Genomic DNA, 16476 nt, shown 5'->3' on the forward strand with positions numbered 1-16476 from the left:
ATTCCTTCTGGAAGTGGAAAATCAGTAATGATTCACAGATTTTAAAACACCTGATAAATTTTCACTGCTATCTGTGGGGAATATAACATATTTCCTAGTTCCTTAAATAAATGCAGTGTTGTTAGTGTGCTCTCTCTCCCCTAATTTTGTCTAAATATGCTGAATTACAAATGCAGCTCTAAGATAAAGAAAAAAACTCCTTTTAAGATGCTGTTCGTGGGACTAGACCACAAATCAGATGAGTGTAACTTTTCAAATTCCTCAGTCATATTTTTATCTTCTCTCACTGTAATCACTTGCCATGTCTAGACCTGACATCTGTTTTTCCAAAAATATTTTGAAATGTTAATGGAAGTAGAATTTTTGAAACGTCATAGGTAAATATATATTTGTTGGACCCACTGACATTTTATCTAGCTTTCTATATTGTTTGGGAGATGTGGAGACATAAGGAATGAACCCCTTGTTATTTTCTATTACTTTTTCCTCCTCTCCAGTGGGCTAAGCAATAGCCTGCAAATATTGAATCTCTGGATTCCATTTGTAGCTTTTTGTAATAATTTGATTACCTTGTTTTTGGTATAGTGCTTTTATTTTTGCAGAGCTCTTTCACATCAATTATCCTGTTTTGCCAGAAATATAGAATGACGCCACTGAATTTTTGTATTCTTCAATTTTCCTCCATGGAAATGATTTTGTGCAGGTCAATGATGTAGTTACCCTTTGGTAGCAAATTAGGCATTTATGAATGAGCATTTTCCTTTTCTGGACTCTTGGTAATTGTTTAATTCATTAGCCCTAAGATGAGCCTGTGTTTCCTCCTTAATTAGTGTACTTACCAGTCGACCAATCAGTAGTATTGTGTGCAGAGCCCTGCACTAAAATGCTTGGGAAAGTACAATGTGGCACAATCTCTGCCCATAAAGAGCTTACAGTCTACAGGGAGAAACAGACATTAAAATAAATTACTCTTTGGGGAAATGACCGGGTATAAGGATAAGTACGTAAATGCTCTGGGGCTGGGGAGATTGTTAAATTGCTTAAGGGGTACACAAGCCAAGTGCATAATCAATGCAGAGAGAAGGGAAGATTCGGGAAATGAGGACTTAGAGAAGGCCTCTTGAAGGAGATGGGAATTTAGGAATGTATTGGAAGTAGGGAAAGTGGTGGCTGTCGGATATAAGGGAGGAGGGAGTTCCAGACCAGAAAGAGAACATGAACATGGATGAGCTTGAGGTACAGTGAGTAAGTTGGCATTAGAGGAACAAAGTGTGAAAGCTGGTTTGTAGTAGAGCAGTGAGGTAACTTAGGACTGGAGAACTGATTGAGTGCTTTAAAGCCAATGGGAGAGTACAATAGGTAATTATTGGGAAGCAGCAAGGTCTAGTGGAAAGCCTGGGAGTCAGAGGACCTGAGTTTTAATGCCAGCTCTTCCACTTACCTGCTGTGTGAATTTGGGTAGGTCACTTAACTTCTCTGTTCATCAGTTCCCTCATCTGCAGAATGTGAATGCAGTATATGTACTTCCTTCTACTCAGACTGTGAGCCCCATGTGATTATATTGTATCTATCCCAGCGCTTAGTACAGTGCTTGACACATAGTAAGCGCTTTAACAAATACCACTATTATTATTATTACATAATGAAATAAATAATTACATTAATATGTATGCTATCCAGGAAAGTAGAGAGATTAACCATTTTGAAAGTGAAAAATGGAGCTGGTTAAACACAAGGATTTAGGGAGGGGTTGCAGCCCCAGCCTTGGGTGAGGGGGCCTCAGGGCCAGCTTTCGATAGTAATCTTGTTAAGATGGCTGCACCCTTGCCAGACCCAAGATGGTTTTCACACAAATCAGAAGGAATGAGGCAGAGCTGAAGCTGACATAAAATATTCACCCTCCCCTCTCCTGCTTCTGACATTGTGCATACACCACAGCTATCTTTGGCAATTTTATTTCTCCAGTTTTTTTTTTTTTTTTGCTTTTCTTCTCTTCCCCAATATCCAAACCCTTGCTGCCATCCAAATTAGTTCAGTGACTTCAATGAGTCTCAGTAGTGGTGACTGCAGGTGGCACAACCTCCCTGTAGTGGTTTTGATCAGGTGCTAATTATGGACAAGGAAAACATCTGCTTATTCTGTTGTATTGTACTCTCCCAAGAACTTAGTACAGTGCTCTACACATAGTAAGAGCTCAATAAATACCATTGATCGATGTTTCTGAACACTGTCTCCAGCCTCTACGACAACCAAATAATGCTTAGTGTCTCACTTGGAACCAAGTTCTTCAATGATTCACTCACACTCCCCAGCATTCCCTCTTCCCTAGCATCCTCCCTGCTGTCCTCCAAAGTAAATAGAGCAAGGAATTGGCATTCTTTTAAAGGTTTTGATTTACCTCAGGGGATAGGGAGCTGCAGGAACGTGATGGGGAGTGAACGGCAGGAAAGCAGCATGGCCTATTGGAAAGAACTTAAATCTGGGATTCAGAGGACTTGGGTTGTAATCCCTGGCTCTATTGCTTGCCTGCTCTGTGACCTTGTTCAAGTCCTTTCTCTGTACCTCAGCTGTAAAAGGGGGACTCAATACTTGTCTTCCCTCCTGTTCAGAATGTGAGCCTCATTGAGACAGGGACTGTGTCCAACCTGATTAACTTGTACCTACCCCAGAACTTAGAACAAGGATTTTCATATAGTAAGCAACTAACTAGTACCATTTAGAAAATAAAAAATAAAGGCAGCACTGCTACCATCTGGGGAGGGAAATTGTGGTGTTGGCATTAGAGCCAGCCAAGCTGCCTCAGCAAGGCAAGGAGATTCATTCATTCAATCGTATTTATTGAGCACTTTCTGTGTGCAGAGCACTGTACTAAGCACATGGGAAGTACAAGTTGGCAACGTATAGACAGTCCCTACCCAACAGCGGGCTTACAGTCTAGAAGGGCTTACAGTCTAGAAGGAGATGTAGGGCACGAGGCTCCACAAGTGTGGAGCTGGTCATGGATAGGAGTTTCATAGCAACCAATGACACATGAGCAGCCATTACCTTCTGGCCTCAGTGATGGAGCAGAAATCAGGCACTCTGAGAGAGGGAAGTCCTGGTATTCCACCATATTCCTTCTCTAGGAAGTCAGTGTAGGAAGTGGTCATTTCTCTCTAATGAGCCCGAAAGCTGGGACAGCTTTAAAGATGTGTCAAGGTGGAAAATGTTGGTGTTTCTATTTACATTTGAAGCTTAAAACCCTTGTGAACATTTTGAATCCATCCTGTTTGCACCTAGGAAGAAGAAAGCAGCTACGACCAAACTCTCGAGTTCCGCAGAGGGGGTGATGGCCAGCCTAGGAGATCGACTCGGCCAACTCAACAATTTTATCAACCTCCCCGGGCCAGGAACTGAGAAGGAAATGGAAATGTGACTTCTGGGTAAGAATTTCCATGGAAAGAATGGTGTACTGTTATTTCCTACGTTTTTTTTTTTTTCCATTTGAGCTTGGCAGCCATTTCTGTCCAACTTTTGTAATGAAAGTCAGAAGACCATGGGCTTTTTAACCATTTTGATCACTTTCTCACGTTTCTTCTTTCTCCATTCCCGCATTGATCCTTGGGGACTTCAATATCCACATAGATGGGGAGCAGCATGGTATAGCGTATAGAGCATGTCTGGGAGTCAGAAAGTCATGAGTTCTAATTCTGCCTCTGCCACTTGTCTGCTATGTGACCTTGGGCAAGTCACTTCACTTCTCTGTGCCTCAGTTCCCTCATCTGTAAAATGGGGATTGAGACTGTGAGCCCCACGTGGTACAGGGACTGTGTCCAATCCGATTTGCTTGGCTCCACCCCAGCGCTCAGTACAGTACTTGGCACATAATAAGTGCATAACAAATGCCTTTATTATTATTATGTCCTGATGACTCTTCTGCTGACTGCCTTCTATTACTCCTCATTCATTTAATCATATTTATTGAGCGCTTACTGTGTGCAGAGCACTGTACTAAGCGCTTAAGTCCTTAACTCCACTGACCTACTGCTTCACCCCACCTCGCAAACTCACCAATTTAGACACACTCGAGCTCATCATCTCTAGCCACTGTACAGCATTTGTATATATTTGTACAGATTTATTACTCTATTTTACTTGTACATATTTACTACTCTATTTTGTTAATGATGTGCATATAGCTATAATTCTATTTATTCTGGCAGTTTTGACACCTGTCTACATGTTTTGTTTTGTTGTCTATCTCACCTTTCTAGACTGTGAGCCCGTTGTTGGGTAGGGACCATCTCTGTATGTTGCCGACTTGTACTTCCCAAACGCTTAGTACAGTGCTCTGCACACAGTAAGGGCTCAATAAATACAATTGAATGAATGAATGCCCTCACCAACTCTGAAATCCCTCTATCTGACCACAGCCTCCTCACTTGCCCCCCACCCACACACCTCCCAGCAAATCTGTACTGTTCCCCCACAAGGACCTTTCTCTTGACCCCATCCAATTTTACTTCATTCATTCATTCAATTCATTCAATTGTATTTATTGAACGCTTACTGTGTGCAGAGCATTTTATTAAGTGTTTGGAAAATACAATTTGACAACAAATGGAGACAGTCCCTGCCCAACAATGGGCTCACAGTCTAGAATGGGGGAGACAGACAACAAAATGAAACAAAACAGGTAGACAGGCATCAATAGCATCAACATAAATAAATAGAATTATAGATATATACACATCATTAATAAAATAAATAGATTGATAAATATGTACATATATACACAAGTGCTGTGGGGTGGGGAGGGGGTAATAATAATAATGATGATGATGGCATTTATTAAGCACTTACTATGTGCAAATCACTGTTCTAAGCGCTGGGGAGGTTACAAGGTGATCAGGTTGTCCCATGTGGGGCTCACAGTCTTCATCCCCATTTACAGATGAGGCAACTGAGGCCCAGAGAAGTTAAGTGACTTGCCCATAGTCACCCAGCTGACAATTGGCGGAGCCGGGATTTGAACCCATGATCTCTGACTCCAAAGCCCGGGCTCTTTCCACTGAGCCACGTAGAGCAGAGGAGGGGAGTAGGGGCGATGGGGAGGGGAGGAGGAGCAGAGGAAAAGATGGGCCCAGTCTGGGAAGGCCTCCTGGAGGAGGTGAGCTTTCAGTAGGGCTTTGAAAGGGGGGAAGTGTGCTAGTTTGGCAGATTTGAGGAAGGAGTGCATTCCAGGCCAGAGGTGGGATGTGGGCCAGGTGTCAATGGCAGGACAGGCGATAACATGACACAGTGAGAAGGTTAGCAGCAGAGGAGCAGAGTGTGTGGGCTGGGCTGTAGAAGGAGAGAAGGGAGGTGAGGTAAGTGGGAGTGAGGTGATGAAGAGCTTTGAAGCCAATTGTGAAGAGTTTTTGCTTGATACAGAGGTTGATAGGTACCTACTGGGGATTTTTGAGGAGGGGGGTGACATGCCCAGAGCGTTTCTGTAGAAAGATAATCTGGGCAGTTTTCTCAACTCATCATGCACCACTTAGCCTCCATACCCAAACTACCTTCCCTTGATGCCAAATTGGCACTCTTAATACTACTCTACTCAACTCACTCTCTCCCCTATCCCTGCATTGATCTCGTACAATCAACCTACAGCCCTGGATCACCTGCACAGTCTGCCTCCTTTGCTCTTGTGCATGAGCCACAGAGCGCTGCTGGCAGAAATCTAATTATCAAGCTGACTTTGTCCACTTCAAGTTTGTACTTCTATGCTCTTAACTCTGCCCTCTCCTCTGCCTGGCAAAATTATTTCTCCACCCTTATTGGCACCCATGCCCACTACCCTCACCAGTTGTTCCAGACAGCATGGTGTGATGGATAGCACACAGGCCTGGGAGTCAGAAGGCCATGGGTTCTAATCCTGCCTCCACCACTTGTTTGCTGTGTGACCTTGGGCAAGTCACTTCACTTCTCTGTGCCTCAGTGACCTCATTGGGGATTGAGACTGTGAGCTCCACATGGGGCAGGGACTGTATTCCACCTGATTACCTTGATTACCTCAGTTTTTAGTACAGTGTCTGGTACATTGTAAGCGCTTAATAAATGCCATTATTATTATTTAACTCCCTTCTCAGACCTCCGGTCCCCCCACATCCCCATTCCCTTGCCCTCAATGATCTGGCCACCTACTTTATTAAGAAAATTGACACTATAAGGCATGGGCTCCCTAAAATCTCCCCTACCCTTCCCCAGTCCCTCCCTCGTCCCATCCCCTCTTCAACTCTCCCATCCTTCCTAGCAGTATCTCAGGAGGTGATGTCCTGCCTTCTCTCAAAATCCCCCCCCTCCACCTGTGCATCTGGCCCATTCATTCCTTCACATCTTATCAGAACACTCACCACCTACTTTCTATACCCCTTAACAGTCATTTTCAACTGTTTGCTCTCCAATGGCTTCTTCCCCACTGCTTTCAAACATGCCCATGTCTCCCCTATCCTAAAATAAAGTCCTCCCTTGATCCCATGACTCCCTTCAGTTATCGCTCCATGTCCCTCCAAACATTCCTCTCCAAACTCCCTAGCAAGTTGTCTACACCTACTGTCTCAAAATTCCTCTCCTTCAATTCTCTCCTTGACCCCCTCCAATCTGGCCTCTGTCCCCTTCACTCCACAGAAATCGCCCTCTAAAAAGTCGCTAATGATCTTCTCACCAAATCCAACAGCCTGTACTCCATCCTAATCCTCCTTGACCTCTCAGTTGTCTTTGAAACTGTTGACCACCCCCTTTTCCTGGAAACTTTATCGAACTTGACACTGTCCTCTCCGGGTTCTCCTCTTATCTCTCTGGCTGTTCTTTCTCAGTCTCCTTTGTGGGATTCTTCTCTGCCTCCCACCACCTAACTGTAGGGATTCCTCAGGTTTAAGTTCTGGGTCCCCTTTTATTCTCTATCTACACCCACTCCCTTGGAGAACTCATTCGCTCCAATGGTTTCAACTACCACCTCTATGCAGAGGATACCCAAATCTACATAATAATAATAGAAGTATTTGTTAATTGCTTACTATGTGCCACACACTATTCTAAGCGCTGGGGTAGATACAAGTTAATCAGGTTGGATACAGTCTCTGTCCCACATGGGGCTCACAGTCTTTATCCCCATTTTACAGATGAGGTAACTGAGACACAGAGAAGTGAAGTTACTTACCCAAGGGCACACAACAGACAAGTGGCAGAGCCAGGAATAGAACTCACATCCTCTGACACCCAGGCCCGTGCTCTTGCCACTAAGCCATGCTGTTTCTCGAGCCCTCGTCTCAAGCCCTCATCTCTCTCCCTCCTATTCAGTCTTATATTTCCTCCTACCTTCGAGACATCTCTACTTGGATGTCCTCCTATAACCTCAAGCTTAACGTGGAAAGAGCACGGGCTAGGGAGTCCGAGGTCGTGGGTTCTAATCCCAGCTCTGCCACTTGTCAGCTGTGTGACTTTGGGCAAGTCACTTTACTTCTCTGGGTCTCAGTTACCGCATCTGTCAAATGGGGATTAAGACTGTGAGCCCCAGGTGGGACAACCTGACAACCTTGTATCTACCTCAGCGCTTAAAACAGTGCTTGGCACGTAATAAGTGCTTAACAAATACCATCATTATTTTTATTATTATGTCCAAAACAGAACTCCTTAACTTCCCACCCAAACCCTGTCCTACCCCTGATTTTCCCACCACTGTAGACAGCACCACCATCCTTTCTGTATCACAAGCCCGTAAACTTGGCATTATCCTTGACTCTTCTCTCAAATTAAACCCACATATTCAATCCATCACTAAATCCTGGTGGTCCCACCATCACAACATCACTAAAATCCACCCTTTCCTCTCCATCCCAACTGCTACCACATGAATACAGTCACTCATCCTATCCTGCCAGGATTACTGCATCAGCCTCCTTGCTGACTTCCCAGCTTCCTGTGTCTCCCCTTTCCAGTCCATACTTCAGCCTGCTGCCAGGATCATTCTTCTACAGAAGCATTCAGGACGTTTCACCCTGCTCCTCAAAAAACTCCAGTAGTTGCCCATCCACCTCTACATCAAACAAAAACTCCTCACCAGTGGCTTCAAAGCACTCAATCACCTAGCCCCCTCCTACCTCACCTCACTACTATTCTACTACAACCCAGCCAACATATTTCACTCCTCTAGTGCTAACCTTCTCAGTGTTTCTTGATCTCGTCTATCTCGCTACTGACCCCTCACCCACTTCTTGCCTCTGGCCTGGAACGCCCTCCCTTCTCAAATCCAAAGAACAATCATTCTCCCCTCCTTCAAAGGCTTACTGAAGCACATCTCCTCCAAGATGACTTCCCTGACTAAGCCCGTCCCCGTCTTCTTCTCCCATTCCCTTCTTCATTGCCCTGACATACTCCCTTTTCTCATCTACCCTTTTTTCTTCACACTCTTTTAGACTGTGAGCCCACTGTTGGGTAGGGACTGTCTCTATATGTTGCCAATTTGTACTTCCCAAGCGCTTAGTACAGTGCTCTGCACATAGTAAGCGCTCAATAAATACGATTGATGATGATCTCCCCTCCCAGGCCACAGCACTTGTGTATATATCTGTAATTCATTTATTAATATTAATGTCTGTCTCCCTCTGCCTCCTAGACTGTAAGATTGCTGTGGACAGGAAATGTATCTGTTGTACTTTCACAAGTTCTTAGTACAGTGCTCTGCACACAATAATCGCTCCATAAATAAGATTGAATGAATGAATGAATTGAAGTTTAAAGGAAGTCCACAAACGTTGTTTTAGCTAAGAGTAATAAAAGCTTCTTCAATCAAGATTATTGAATGCATACTGAATGCAGAGCACTGGACTGAGTAATTGGGGGAGTAATATAGAGTAAGAGGCATGATGCCACTGGGAAAAGTGTTTACGATCTACTGAGGAGACTCACAAGCTTTTATTTTAAGATGGGAGGGAACAAAAACCAACAATGCCACAGCTCCTGATAGGAATATGGAAGTATAAGTGAATAAACAATGTAAGTTAACATGAGTCAAGAAAATGCACAAGTGGTGAAGGCTGTAGTTGGGTTGATGCTCTCTGGCGAGGTGGAGCCGGGTTCTCTGAGTCCCAGGCCCCTGCTCTTTCCATTAGACCACACTGCTACTTGCCTTCCATATCTTGTTCTTCACCTTGGAGGCCTGCTAAGGAACATGAAATAGGCACAATTTGGTCACTGGGTGGTTGAGAGGGGATGCGGGAACATGGTATGAGTAAGTCAGATTCATTCAATTGTATTTATTGAGTGCTTACTTTGTGCAGAGCATTGTACTAAGTGCTTGGGAGAGTACAGTACAATGCAGCAGTAAACAAACACACTTCTTGCCCACAACGAGGTTAAATCTCACCCTGCACATCCTCTTCCTCCCAGCTCCTCTCCCCAAGGATTGGGAATTGGCTCCATTTGCTCAGTCAGAATTCCTTTGGGAGAAAAAGAATAAGATTTTGAGGATACATTCAGGAATTTCTGGAAACAGAATCACTTACTAAAATGTAATTTTGTAGCTAAAATTATTCACAGAAATGGAGACTGCCTATTTAAAGAAATCTGAGCAAAAAAATTAGTGCTATTTAGATAGGGAAAAATGTATCATTCATTCAATCAATCATATTATTATTATTTATTTGACAGGGTACTGTCTAAACCAACTGAGGTATTTAAAAAGCTCCCCACCCTAGTCAATCTCACAGAAATCTTCTGGCCCAAAACTCCCTCCCAACCACCCCTACCTTCCATTCCACTCATTTCAGCCCTCTCCATCATTTAAACCCTCCTAAAATTTCACCTCCTCTAGATGAAAGCCTTGCTCAGTGGAAAGAGCACATGCTTGGGAGTCAGAGGTCATGGGTTCGAATCCCGGCTCAGCCACTTGTCACCTGTGTGACCTTGGGCAAGCCACTTCTCTGTGCCTCAGTTACCTCATCTGTAAAATGGGGATTAAGACTGTGAGCCCCACCTGAGACAACCTGATCACCTTGTATCACCCCCCAGCGCTTAGAACAGTGCTTTGCATAGTAAGCACTTAACAAATACCATTATTATTATTATTATTACCTGCTTCATTTCTAACACCCTGGAGTTTAACTTATCTGTCTCCCTCATTAGATTGTAAGTTACTTGAGGGCAGGGGACTTTTGTTGTAGTCTCCAAACCACTAAGTATACTTCTCACTGAGTAAATGCTTCATAAATATTGTTGGTTGATTACAACTATGCTCTGATTCAGAGCTGAAAAGTCTTCAGATTTCTCTTTGTAAAACAAAGCAAAATTTTTCCAAATCATTTCTTTTGAGTAGCAAAGCTTTCAAATCAATTTTCAGGTGATTACAGAATTCTCTTTCCTTTGTTATTGCTTAATTTCTTGCTGCTCTCTTTTAGACTATATTGTTCTTATATATTGATTCACCATTCTCTTTCACATGACATGACAGTCAGTAGTATGTATTGAGCATTTACTGTGTGTAGAGCACTGAACTAAGTGCTTGAGAGAGTACCATATAACAGAGTAACAGACACATTACCTGCCCACAATGAACTTACAGTCCAGAAGTGGAGACCGATGTAAATAAAAGATTACTGATATGTACAGAAGTGTTTTGGTACTGAGAGGGGGGATGAATAAAGTGAGCAAGTCAGGGCAACACAGAAGGTAGTGGAAGAAATGGAAAATAAAGCTACTCAGGGAAGGCCTCTTGAAAGAGATGTGTCTTGAAAAAGACTTTGAAGCAGGGGAGAGTAATTGTCAGATGTGAAGAGGGAGAGCCTTCCTTTCCAGGGGCAGGAAGTGAGTGAGAGGTCAGTAGCTTGATAGAGGAGATCAAGGTAAATTGAGAAGGTTAGCATTAAAGGAGTGAAGTGTGCAGGCTGGGTTAATTAAGTGCTTTTAAAGGCGATGGTAAGGAGCTTCTGTATGATTCAGAGACAGATGGGCAACCACTGGAGTTTCTTGTGGAGTGGAGAAACGTGGACTGAATGTTTTTGTAGAAAAATGATCCAGGCAGCAGAGTGAAGAATGGACTCAACTGGGGAGAGACAGGAGGCAGGGGGGTCAACAAGGAAGCTGATGCAGTAATTAAGGCAGGATAGGATAAGTGCTTGGATTAATGTCGTAGCAGTTTGGATAGAGAGGAAAGGGCAGACTTTAGCAATGTGAAGGTAGAACTAGTAGGATGTAGTGATGGATTGAATATATGGGGTGAATGAGAGAGGAGTCAAGGATAATGCCCAGGTTATGGGTTGGTGAGACAGGAAGGTTAGTGGCGCTGTCTTTCCCATTACCACTGGGAATGTCAAGGGGAGGACAGGGTTTGGGTGGGAAGATGAGTGGTTCTGTTGTAGACATGTTAAGTTTAAGGTGACAGCAAGACATGCAAGCAGAGATGTCTTGAAGGCAGGAGGAAATGTGAAACTGCAGAGAGGGAGAAAGATCAGGACTGGAAGTGTAGATATGAGAATCATCTGCATAGAGGTAGTAACTGAAGTTGTGTGAGCCAATGAGTTCTCCAAAGGAGTGGGTTTAGATGGAGAATAGAAGGGGACCCAGAACTGTACCTTGAGGGACACACGCACATGGTTACGGGGTGGGAGGTAGAGGAGGAACTTGTGAAAGAGACTGAGAATGAATGGCCAGTAAGCTAGGAGGAGAACAAGGAGAGGACAGTGTCAGTGAAGCCAAGGTTGAACAGTGTTTCCATGAGAAAGGGTTTGTTGACAGTGTTGAAGGCAGCTGAGAGGTTGAGGAGTATAAGGATGACATCAAGGCTGTTGGATTTGGAGGAAGGAGGTCATTTGTGATCTTTGAGAGTGTGGTTTCTGTTGAGTGAAGAGGACAGAATCCAGATTGGAGGGTGACAAGGAGAGAATTGGATAGGAACTTGAGACAGTGGGTGTAGTCAACTCTCTTAAGGAGTTTGGAGAGGAATGGTAGGAGGGAGATGGGGTGATAACTGAAGGGAGCCGTGGAGTCAGGGAAGGTTTTTTTAGGTTAGGGGAGACATATGTGGGTTGTATGAAAGTAATGGGAAGAAGCCATGGAGAGCTAACAGTTGAAGATGGCTGTTTAGGGAGGGAAGAAAGGAGAGGGCAAGTGTTTTGATAAGGTGTGAAGGGATGGGGTCGGATGCATGGGTGGCTTTTGAGAAAAGGCAGGAGATCAACTCTTGAGATGCTGCTGGGAAACGTGGGAGAGTTGAAGAAGGGGCAGGATGGGCAGGAACTGGGTACGGGTAGGGGAGATTAAAACCTGTGAATGTCAGTCTGTGTAGTTCTTCAAGGACTTGGCATTTTTTTTATGGATTCAGGAAATCAAAGAGTTTTAGCATGTTTTCTCTTTACACTCGATTTCTTTAAGCTCAGTATGAATTTTTCAGAATTTAGAGAATGTCCTGCTTCTCCAATGAAGAAGTACCTTTGGGAGTAATAGCATTTTAATCTGCCAAGTGAGTTGTCAGTAAAACATTTTAAAGATAGAATTTGGTAATACCCTTGTCTTTTAATTGCAGCCATAATCTGGTTGTTAATCATTTGATCTCTCCTTGGATCGAGATGGAAAACCACTTCAACTTCTTGACTGTTGTTAGCTCTCCTAGCGAAAGTTGTATTCTTCATTCCTTTGAGTCTGTAGTTTAGAAACCATTTAGAACTCCACCAAAGAATTGCAGTTTCACCTATGTTATAGATTAGTTCCTTAAAATCTGGCACTGGCCAGGCCTTTTCCCAACTCTGTCTCTTGTATTAGTTCATTTGCAAGGGGAAATGTAAGTGACTCCATTCATTCATTCATTAGTGTTTACTGAGCATTTATTCTGTGGAGAACACTGTTTTCAGCACTTGGGAGAATACACCAAAGTTAGAGGGCTGGCTTTCTGCCCCCAAGGACTCTAAAGTAAATCACAGGAAGAAAGAAGCAATAGAATATAAAGACATGTATAAAGAATGGGGAGGTGTGTGAGTAACCATGTGCTTGGGTGACACAATAGTTGGGGGAGAAGTAAGGTGGGGAGATGAGAGAATAACAGGAAAGGCCGTTACAGGAGATGGGGTTTCAGAAGGGTGTTGTGGAATGGGAGAGCAATGGTCTGTTGGATGTGAAGGAGGAAATTTTAGGCAGAAGGGAGGTAGTGAGTACGGTGTTGGGAGGTGCACCTAAAACTAGATTAAATCCTCATACTCATTCATTCATTCATTCAATCGTATTTATTGAGCGCTTACTGTGGGCAGAGCACTGTACTAAGTGCTTGGGAAGTACTAGTTTGCAACATATAGAGACGGTCCCTACCCAACAGCGGGCTCACAGTCTAGAAGGGGGAGACAGACAACAAAACAAAACATATAAACCAAATAAAATAGAATAAATATGTACAAGTAAAATAAATAGAGTAATAAATATGTACAAACATATATACAGGTGCTGTGGGGAGGGGAAGGAGGTAAGGCGAGGGGGGATGGGGAGGGGGAGTAGGGGGAGAGGAAGGAAGGGGCTCATACTCCACACAACAGTGACCTTTTGGAAAACAGTGGAGCTGAGACATGTGAGCTGGAGGAGCTAAAGCATGTGTCTACTGTAGAGAGGGACCATAAAACACACTGTGGGGAAAATTAGACTTCAACTGCGAGAGACATGGATTGTGTCCAACCTGATTATCTTGTATCTCCCCCAGCAATTAGTACAGTGCTTGGCACACAGTAAGAGTTTAACAAATACCACAAAAAAAGAAAAAGAATATTAAGCTTCAGTCAGCTGTGTTAAGGAACGTATCTACCAACTCTGTTATATCGTACTCTCCCAAGCACTTAGTACAGTAAGTGCTCAATAAATACGATTGGTTAAGTATTATTGAGCATCTAGTAAGTGTAAAGCATTGTTCTCAAAGCTCAGAACAGTGCAACCAATCCATCATTCAGTGGTATTTATTGAAAAGTTACTGTGTGCAGAGCAGTCTACTAAGCGCTTGGGAGAGTACAATACAGCAGAGTTGATAAACACATTCCCCGCCCACAAGAAGCTTATAGTCTAGAGGGACATAAGCAAACACAGTCCCTTCCCAAACGGCTGCCCCACAGACTACCACCCAAACAAATAAATGGGGAGTTCTTAATTGTGTCAAATTAGTTGCTTCTCTGTCTGGATGGTAAAGCTTCCATTCAGCCTACAATGCTTGATATCTTTTAGACTATCCCATTAGCACTGGATAAATAAATGTGCCAGAACCTCAAAAGGGGAATATTAGAGTTGTTTTTTCCGGCAGTCTCTTCATATAATAAATATCTTACTGGAAATTAGTGTTTGCTTAGAAAAACAAAACATATGTTTGCCGAAGCCAGTAATTAAGGCTCAGCTGGAGAAAATGTGTTATATAGCTAGAATTCATTTTTTTCTGTTTAACTTGAAAAACATTTTAACAAAAATTTATCAGGTAGAATAATATTTTCATTCATTTTTGTTGTCTTTTAATTGCCAAGTCTACAAATTTGATATTTCAAAATTAAATTATCTGCTTTTATTATACAGTTGAAACTATTACTGTTTTGAAGAAAGTCAGGTGTTTGTATGCTTTTGTCTGCCTGGAACTAATTTACTTGCAAATCAGTTTGAGAAAGATCCACCTAGTAGCCATTTGTTTTTTTTTTTTTTAAAAAACTTTTGAGCTCAGACTTTGCTCAGAATTTCCAAATTAAGTTATTTGCTTTTATCATACAGTTGAAAATATTACTGTTTTGAAGAAAGTCAGATGTTTGTATGCTTTTGTCTGCCTGGAACTAATTTACTTGCAAATCAGTTTGAGAAAGATCCACCTAGTAGCCATTAGTTTTTGTAAAAAAAACTTTTGAGCTCAGAATTTGCTCAGACGTGACACCGGTCCACATGTTTTGTTTTGTTGTCTGTCTCCCCCTTCTAGACTGTGAGTCTGTTGTTGGGTAGGGATTGTCTCTATATGTTGCCAACTTGTACTTCCCAAGTGCTTAGTACAGTGCTCTGCACGCAGTAAGCGCTCAATAAATACAATTGAATGAATGCATGAATGAATAAAAAGAAAACTAGTAGTGAGAAAAGTGTTCTTGATTCTTATAAAGTGATTTCCGGTCGCTCGCTTAGCTCTTTATCATAAGGTAGTGTAGTCATTTCCATTTTACAGACAAAATAATCATATTGTTCGTTATTCTTCTTTTAGATGAAGAAAGTGCTTATTGTGCTTCTTTGTTACCATTCTCCCCTGCCCTATGACACCTCCCATTTCCCCAAACTAGGGAGCAGAGAATCAGACAGACAGAACCTGTTTGGGTGCTGGATTGCCAGAAAGATTGTGACCTCAATTAGTAACGTCATAATGAAAATCAAGTATATCGGTAATTGATTAGTCCACAGAGCCATGTTGTTCCTTGGTAGATTGTTCATGAGCCATGACTTGGCAGAGATAAATCTGGGCTTCCTTTCCCCTAGCCCTCCTAGGTTTAAATGTTCTTCAGTATCATGGATCCTCACTTGTAATTTCCTTTCCCGTCTTCTACGTCAGCTTTTGGAGAGGATCATTCAGTCAGTCAATCAGTTGTATTTATTGAGTGCTTACTGTGTGCAGAGCATTGTACTAAGTATTTGGGAGAATAGAACAGAGCAGAGATGGTAGACAGTTCACTGCCCACAAGGAGTTTACAGTCTAGAAGGGGAGACACATTAACTTGGAGCAGTGGTTATTAAATAAACAAATAGTTTATGTTTGGTTTAAACTTTTTTCGTTTTGGTTTAAACTTAGAGGAGCAGCGTGGCTCAGTAGAACGAGCCCAGGCTTTGGAGTCAGAGGTCATGGGTTCAAATCCTGGCTCAGCCAATTGTCAGCTGTGTAACTTTGGGCAAGTCACTGAACTTCTCTGTGCCTCAGTTCCCTCATCTGTAAAATAAGGATGAAGACTGTGAACCCCCAGTGGGACAACCTGATCACCTTGTAACCTCCCCAGTGCTTAGAACAGTGCTTTGCACATAGTAAGCACTTAATAAATTCCATCATCATCATCATTTTCATTATTTTCATACTTTTAAGCAAGAAAGAGTTGTCTTTTTGAATGTCGTTTTTGCATGGCAGCCAGAATCAGAAAACCACTTCAATAGTGGAATGCTCTTCCTCCTCTCACAGGAGGAACCACACCTCTTGAAGGATAGTGCAAGCAAAGCAAGTTCCAAATGATGCCCAAAGGACTTTGATTAAGAAATTGTACATCTAGAGAAGGCTGATGAGATATTTTAAAAGTCCATCCCTGTCACCATAGAGATCAGTGTCTTTTTCCATATTGTTATAAATTATTTATTTCTATTAATGTCTGCCTCCTCCTCTAGACTGCAAGGTTGTTGTGGGAAGGGAAAGGGTCTACCAACTCTGTTATGTAGTACTTTCCTAAGCACTTATTTAGCACTTAGAACAGTATAGTAAGCACTCAATAAATA

The 16476-nt window shown here is 42.7% G+C and overlaps 1 protein-coding gene across 2 annotated transcripts in view; it reads left to right on the plus strand.

Annotated features, from left to right (window-relative positions):
- The window catches only part of TDRD3 (tudor domain containing 3), a 227101-nt gene that overhangs the window by 200695 nt on the left and 9930 nt on the right, over window positions 1-16476 (plus strand). For both annotated transcript variants that reach the window (XM_038767674.1, XM_038767681.1), the window contains one exon: window positions 3280-3422. In XM_038767674.1, the coding sequence (XP_038623602.1) occupies window positions 3280-3396 (117 nt within the window). In that variant the 3' untranslated portion in view covers window positions 3397-3422. The remainder of the gene's footprint in view (window positions 1-3279; window positions 3423-16476) is intronic.

Source organism: Tachyglossus aculeatus, chromosome 2, assembly GCF_015852505.1.
Source record: "Tachyglossus aculeatus isolate mTacAcu1 chromosome 2, mTacAcu1.pri, whole genome shotgun sequence".
In the NCBI taxonomy this organism is placed as follows: Eukaryota; Metazoa; Chordata; class Mammalia; order Monotremata; family Tachyglossidae; genus Tachyglossus; species Tachyglossus aculeatus.